The sequence below is a fragment of the Gobius niger genome, assembly GCF_951799975.1.
Source record: "Gobius niger genome assembly, chromosome: 1".
Lineage (NCBI taxonomy): Eukaryota > Metazoa > Chordata > Actinopteri > Gobiiformes > Gobiidae > Gobius > Gobius niger.
The window spans coordinates 71,974,250-71,982,414 of NC_136852.1; the positions used below are offsets into that span (position 1 = coordinate 71,974,250).

An 8,165-nucleotide genomic window follows, 5' to 3' on the forward strand; every position below is an offset into this window, starting at 1 on the left:
CCTGCTTGGGTTTCACTAATGATACTTGAGAGGCCCTTTTTTAAACGCAAAGAAAAAATTGTTGCAAGAATTTTATAATCGGCATTAAGCAGTGTAATTGGGCGCCAATTTTCTATTATCACCGGATCCTTATCAGGTTTGGGAATAAGGCATATCAATCCTTGCTTCATTGATGATGACATTTCTTCCATTGATATGCACTGATTTAGTGCATTGAATAAGGGTTTTTCAATCACTTCCCAAAACTTGATATAAAAATCCACAGGAAGCCCATCACATCCTGGGGATTTTCCTTTTTGTAAGGAGTCAACCGCCATTTTCAGTTCTGTTCTTGTTATTGGACTATCACATTGGTATTTAAAACTAGCAGAGATATTAGGTATGTTATCCTTCATTGAGTCCAAATAGGAATCGCATATATCAGGTTGGGAGGCAGTACAATAAATGTTCTCATAAAACTGTTGTACATGTTTAGATATATCCCCAGCTTCAGATAGCATGATCCCATTGACTTAAAGGTTAGTGATGTTATTTCGTTTCTGGTTCCTTTTTTCTAACGACAGAAAGTAACTTGAATTCCGTTCCCCATGCTCTAACCATTTGCTACGTGATCTTACAAATGCGCCCTTAGCCATTTCAACATATGAAGTATCTATTTCTTCTCTCAATCTTTTTATTTCTTAAACTTCACTAAGAGACGGTTTAGCTAACAGGGTTTTTAATTTATCCATAATTTTATCTTCCTTGGACAAAGTGTCCCTTCTAATGTCCTTACTGCGATTTATTGCTGATTCTCGAGTCTTAAATTTAAAGTATTCCCATTTTTGAATATAGTTTAAGGTATCCTCATTCAAAATATTCTGTGATAAATTGGTAACTTGTTCACAAAAAATATCATCATTAAGTAGATTAATATTTAATTTCCAATAACCTCGAGTCTTATGGTTGTTTCCCCTTTTTCCTGAGAGATGTAATGCAATTAGTTGATGGTCTGACAAGGGAGCATATGTGTGAGACACCTCTATAGCATACTGAATACATTCTGGGGACACCAGCCATAAATCAATTCTTGACCGTAAAGATCTACTAGTATTGGACCATGTATATTCAAAGGAATTGGGATTTAGAAACCTCCAAACATCAATAACTTTTAATTTCTCAGTCAACCAAGCTGTACTTTTAAATTTTTTGGCCAATGCTGTTTTAGATGGTATCCTATCCATTGAATCACTTGGTGCATCATTATAGTCTCCCCCTATAATTAGAAGAGTGAGAATCTGAAATGCTACTTCTCATTTCCATTACCTTTGCCTCAAATTGTGTGATCATTGCTTTGGCTAACGTTGCATTATTAAAGTTGTAAATATTACATACAATTAACTTTTTATCATCCACCTCACAGTTTAAAATTATATATCTCCCCTCACTGGAATAAATCGATTCCTTAACAACTCCTTGAAAATTATTGAACAAAATAGCGACCCCTGCTGACAGATTTGTCCCATGGCTAAAAAAACATCTATCCCCCCATTGGGATTTCCAAAACTTCTCATCGTTTTTAACTGAGTGAGTTTCCTGTAACATGATAATGTCTGCCTGTTTTCTTCAACAAAACAAAAATATAGCTTTTCTTTTTGCATTGTCATGCAAACCTCTGACATTTAATGAAATCATCTTTAGCGCGCTATGGAAATTGTTGGTCATTTATTAGGAAAAACAAAACAAACAAACAAAGCAACACGACTGTCTGACTGAGCGACGCACGGCGGGGCAGGCTCTGACGCTGCCGCTCGGGTTTGGAAATAATTTTTTTTTTAAATCGTGCCACATGTTATATGATATTGTTTTAAATATTCTTAATAATAAAAATAAAAGGGTTGATGTATTTTAATATTTTTTAACCTCTGAACTCCCGCCTGAACCGAGAGCATTTTCTCCAGTTCAGCTTTACCCAAATCCTGTAGGCCAGTGTAACACCTCATTTGAAAGCTAAGATCTACAAAACTAAATTGATCTTTTTCCTCACATCATCAGATTTTTTTCATCACTTTCTTTGTTGGGCAGTCATCACATTTTTGTCAAATTTTCGTGACTTTTTTTGTCACTTTTTCGTCCATTTTTTCTCAATTTTTCGTCAAATATTTCTCACTTTTTTGTCAAATTTGTGTCCATTTTTGTCTTTTTTTTTGTACATTTTTTGTCAATTTTTTGTCACTTTCGTCACTTTTTTCTCACTTTTTTTACATTTTCATCCTTGTTTTCGTCTCAGTTTTGGAGAAAATGTGCTCGGTTCAGGTGGGAGTTCAGGGGTTAATAATATATTTATTGCGTCCCACCAGGGGTGGACTGGGACTGAAAAACGGCCCTGGGCTCTGACCAGCCTGGCCCAAATTAGCGTAAATGTGCAGACAAATTTAAACCTCTTACCAATTCCCACCTGCCTTAAAGGGATATCTCGGGATTTTTGACATAGGGCCTCATTTCCTAGTTATCCAGAGTGTTGTTGATTTCTGGAGATATTTTTTTCTTAAATTCATGCAGTTCTTATATTTGAAGAGCTTAGTGCTGCTAGGCTAGTGCATGTCTATGGTATCAGCTAGCTTGCATTAAAAACAGTCTGACCCGCTCCACAGAGCACCTGAGACAAATCACTTATAACACCAGACTAACCATATAAATGTCTGTGTCCATAGAATCATGTTTGAAATATAACTGACCTGCATCACATGAATTACCGCATTTTGAGGGACTATTTTCTAGCAAATCACTCCGCCGCTGCGTAGCTTAAACAACCACAAAGCTGATGCTGCTCCAATAAAGGTTATGATAAATGCAAAATAGTTAGAATGATTCTATGGACACAGACATTTATGTGGTTAGTCTGGTGTTATAAGTGATTTGCCTCAGGTGCTCTGTGGAGCGGGTCACACTGTTTTTAATGCAGGCTAGCTGATACCATAGACATGCATTAGCCTAGCACCACGTAACTCTTCAAACATAAGAACAGCATGAATTTAAGAAAAAAATATCCCCAGAAATCAACAACATTCTGGATCACAAGGAAATGAGGCCCTATGTCAAAAATCCTGAAATATCCCTTTCAAGCAGTACTAAGTAACTCATGCCCCTAGAGTCCAAAAGCGCAACTGCAGGTGTCGTAGCAAGTTGCGATTTTTTTACTTATTAATTGTCCGTGAGAGTAAATACTACGCTGACAGTGGGACAAAGGGACAGAGGGACTTTGTACATCCAATTACACAATGGAGATTTTTTTTTTTCACTCAAACTTGGCTGTAAGTGCTGTTTAAGTGGCGCTAGCCCACAGTTAGCTTTGTCCGTTAGCCTGTTTTTGGGTTGTCTAATTTTTCTTTTGTAAACACAGCCATTGTTTCAATAATGCTGTAACACTAATAAAGCTAAAATACAATAGAACAACAAGTGAGTGCTGGAATCTTGTGCTTTGAGTACTTTTAAAAAATAAATAAACTATTAGCAATTAAAAGCCCTTAGACATTTTCAGAGTTAATATGTTTATTATGTTTTCTAGGCAGGCTAACACATGGTAACTATTATATTCTCTATTATTATAATGTTATGATTATGTCAGGACAGAGACTGCTTGGACTCATTATACCACCTTGCATTATACAGTTCAGTGTTTTATCGTTGCAGAGTTTTTATTTATTTATTTATAAACAACAATAGACAAATGAGACAAATGGAAACAATATCTGAGGCCCATCACGCAACAATTGAATAGAATTTTCTACTTTTCAAATAAACAAATGCAACATGTCTGGTCCTTTGTTGGGTTAACCTCTTAAGCCCCACCTGAACCAAGCACATTTTCTCAAATTTGGCTTTACCCAAATCTGAATGTGATCCAAATATGTTTTGTTTTTTTAAAGCAACAAAAGAGCAACAAAAAAATGACAAAAAGCCCCCCCCAAAAAAACAGCAACAGAAAAGACAAAAATGTGATGGAAAAGTGAGGAGTGAGTGAAAAGAGCGACGCAAATCTGGCAAAAATGTGACAAAAAATGCAAAAAAATTCAAAAAAGTGACGACAATGCGGCAACAATATGAGGAAAAAGATCAGTTTTGATGAGTTTTTTTTTTTTTAAATATATATATATATCTTTATTTGAATTGGGACAGTGCACATTAATCAACATGTGTTTCTTCAACATGTAAATGTGCCGGAGTTAGACATACAGGCTCATTTTCATCCGTAGTCCCATGGCAGGTTGATGTCATGACAGGACAAACATACAGCAGAAACACCATCACAAAGACAGTGAATGATGAATGACAACATTAAATATGTAAAAAGTAGGTAAATTCACAGATAAAAGATCAGAAAGGGACAATACACAAAACACCACAATCTTCCACACGGCGAGACATGTATCAGTGGTGACTCTAGACCATGGTGTGTTCACATGTCTGATTGTCCAAAAGCCACTTCTTCACAGAGTTTCTAAAAGCGTGGACTGAGGTCAGGTTCCTCAGTTCTGTTGGGATCACATTCCAGGAGTGAGCTGCTCGTACTGAGAAGGCAGATTGTCCAAAAGAAGTCTTTCTAAATGGGTAGGTTAGGCTAAATTGTTGGTCTTAAGCTCTGGCCTATAGGCTGGAGAAAATGCACTCGGTTAAGGCAGGGGTTAAAAAGGTTTTATTGTACTTTATTTGATTTCTAAGTGAATTTTAACTCCAGTTTATACAAATTGTGCTCTCTATATAAACTTGGAAGTTAAAACTACCCCAGCAGCAGGCTGAGTGACTTGCAGACCACCCCCACCAGGGAGCGTCCTCGCCTCAGGCCGCCGCCCCCAGCCTGATCCACCACTTTGATCCTCACCTGCAGCTCCTCCACCTCCCCCTAAACCCCCTTAAACCTGCATGTGGCTCTGCTCTGCCTGATGGTGGCGCTCTTCTAAAGGCCTGTCAGACTGATCCGATCATCAGCAGGCATGCATGTGTCCAGGCCAATGTGAAGCCTAGCAGGCGGAGCAAAGGTGATTTGTCTTTTATAACATTGTCTGGATAATACATTATTTGAATCGTATAAGATTTTCATTTAGCTTTGGATTTGTTGCTAGATTCTACTGTAACTATTTCTTAGTGCTATTAAAAATGTTTTTTTCTTTATTCTTGTAAACAGGCTTGCAAGTGCAGGTTCCACATAGGAGCGTCAGCGTTTCATGTGGTACCGAGACCTTCATGGAAATCCCTCTTCCTGAAAGTCCCCGGGCAGCCTCCACACCACTGAAAAGTTAAAGGTGTGACGTGTCTGTGTCTGACCCCAGCTTCCATCTGAACAACAGTTCTCTGAACTGTTCAAGGTACAAATTATGGGGGGATAAATGCTTTTGTAATGTTTAAAAATATACGTTGGAACAAATTGGATTGTATTGTCTTCAATAGTTACATTTGCCTTTTTCTGAAACATAGCGCTTCCACTGAAGTCCCTCCCCACAAAGCCAAAAAGTACATTGTTCACGAGGACCAACTGTTGGCACTTTTCCAGAAATGTCCTGTCTGCACTCATCGTTGTACAGTTGACACAGCCACATTGGGCACACTCCTCAGGGTGAAACAGCACTGTCCAACCTGTGAGTACTTCAACGACTGGTCCAGCCAGCCGATGGTGAAGGACATCCCAGCTGGAAACCTTCAGCTTTGTGCTGCTGTCCTCTTCACTGGCTTGTGTTTTGCTCAGATTTCCAAGGTAGAGCCAAATTCTCATCTGTATTGACTATGTTTCCATATCGTTCAGTTGGTAATATTACTTTACAATTTATAGTTCCTGAGGGCTTTCAACATTCAAGGGCTGTCGGAGCAAACTTTTCACAAGCATCAGGCCAAGCTCCTCATCCCAACGGTCAGCTGGCAGTGGAAGCTTGAGCAGGATGAAAATATCAGGGAGGCAGCTGCTAGTGGGGCTTTGACAATGGGCGGGGATATGCGCGCTGACTCTCCAGGTAAATCATTTATTAATGAATGAAGATTCTTTTTATGTTTGAATAAAAGTATGCCAAAGTGTAATGTGCATTGCTGCAGGACATTCAGCCAAGTATGGTAGCTACACTATGATGAATCTGCAAAGTAACAGAGTAATTGACATCCAACTTGTCCAGGTAAAACACCATCATGATTACATTTGGACATTTAAATAGGGATCATTGTGCACATTTCTGTAGAGCATTCTGTTCTCTTTCAGAGCAATGAAGTTGGAAACAGTGTGAGGATGGAGAAGGAGGGATTTATACGCAGTCTGACCATGCTGGAAGAGAGGGGTGTCAAAGTACAGGCCATTGTGACAGACCGACACACAGGAGTGCAGAAGTTTATAAGGGAGGAAAAAAAGGACATCACTCACTATTTCGACCCTTGGCACATGGGAAAGGGTATGTATTGAGTGTAAAATTAACATTAAAAAAAAGATTGATGAGCTGGCGAGGAAAAAGACCACTCAGGACGTGGGCCCGTGAAGGAAGAGCATAGTCAACCATCTTTATTGGTCAGCTTCCTCCTCTGGAGAAGAAGCTGTGGCTAAGTGGACTTCTGTGGCCGACCATATACAGGATGTTCACGCTCATGACAATGCCCTGTTCCCATGCTGCCAACACGAGCCTCTGGTTGGGGAAAGAGCAAGGCAGTGGCTCAGGCCAAGTATGTAAAGACTATGCTTTTTTTTTAATATATTTTAAGTTGCATTGGAAATTTTGCATTGGCTTTCTAAACCAAGTAAATTTTCCGTTGATGTCATGATCATTTTTGTTTAGGCACAGCAGCATGGGAAAGACTCACAGCCATTTTATTGGCTCCACGGTTTCTAAAGGACGTGGAGAAAATCAGCCCACTGTACCACACGTCCTACATTGAGGCATTCCACAGCCTGATCATTAGGTTCTCGCCGAAAAGTGTGGGCTTTTCCTTTAAAGGAATGTTGGCCAGGTAATGAATACCAAAACCTTCTCAAAGTATCCATTTTTATTTCCTCATTATATATTTCTTTGAAACTGTAATAATGTCAGTGCTGCCTTCTGTTTGTTTTGAATGTTCTAGGTTACAAATTTCAGCTATGCACTACAATGAGAACGCGCAACGCACACATGCCAGAACTTCTACCGGTGAGCTGAGATACTCCATAGTGTACCCGAAGTACAAACACGGTGACTATACTGTGAGAGCTCTGAAGACCAAATCCACCACATGTATGTCCGAAAACAAGCTTGACGGTTATGTATGAGTATTGTAATAATAATTATGTTGTACGTTTTTCCCAAGTCTACATTGACAAGCTGGTGGCTCTGCTGTTCGAGTGCGTGGTTCAGGATGCGGCGCCATATCAAGAGCACTCGGACAATATACCTGTGCCGGAACCACTCTGTGGTCAGTATGAGAGGCCAGACAAAAAGGAGGCAGTAAGCAGGCACAGGTCACGGTTTTTCAAGAGCACATAAAGTGACCAGAAGATAATATACAATAAGACCTTCCAGAACTAAACACTATGCAAGATGATTATTGTTATAGGTTTGTTTCTGACATGCCTACATGCCAATAACAACTAAAATCTTTTCAGAAAGCAGACATGAGTCAGCCAAGAGACATGGCTAACAATGAACCAGAGGTGTGGGCAAGACGGGATGGACCTCAGTCTCAGGTATACCTCCATGAGAGCCCACCAGAATATTGATGATAAATTGATGATCATAGTGTGGATCAATTTGCATTATACATTTCATTAATGTATCATTGTAGGACACTAAAGAAATATTGAATGTAAAATGGTCACATTTATACAGCACCTTTCAACCTGCTTTAGGCACTCAAAGGGCTTTACATCAAGGAACCAGTCACCCATTAACTCTCATTCATGCACCAGTGTATGCAGATACTGGAAGCAGGGTGAAGTGTCTTGCCCAAGGACACAACGACAGTGTGCACCTGCGACGTTCGAATCAATTCTCCGATCACAAGACGACCTTCTCCACTCTCTGCACCACTGTCGCCGGAGAATGTATACAAGTGTAGATTATACATATGTGTATGTAATGTCGGGGTAAAGCCATTTGTCAGGAATTGGTTGTTTGCAGGTTCTAGAATGTGATGATGTCACAGGACCCAGTGGGGGGCAGGAGCCAGTTTTTCCTATTAAC

General features: G+C 39.5%; 1 protein-coding gene across 1 annotated transcript; it reads left to right on the top strand.

The window, feature by feature from the left end:
• Nucleotides 1–5,599: 5,599 nt before the first annotated feature.
• Nucleotides 5,600–7,702, top strand: LOC306977759 (uncharacterized protein; the record flags this gene model as incomplete). The annotated part of the gene is made up of 9 exons (XM_079576193.1): nt 5,600–5,731; nt 5,807–5,984; nt 6,064–6,140; nt 6,224–6,410; nt 6,529–6,675; nt 6,789–6,960; nt 7,072–7,220; nt 7,294–7,430; nt 7,589–7,702. The coding sequence occupies exons 1-9, from the start codon at nt 5,648–5,650 to the stop codon at nt 7,700–7,702; spliced, it is 1,245 nt and encodes a 414-aa protein (XP_079432319.1). The 5' UTR covers nt 5,600–5,647.
• Nucleotides 7,703–8,165: the final 463 nt, after the last annotated feature.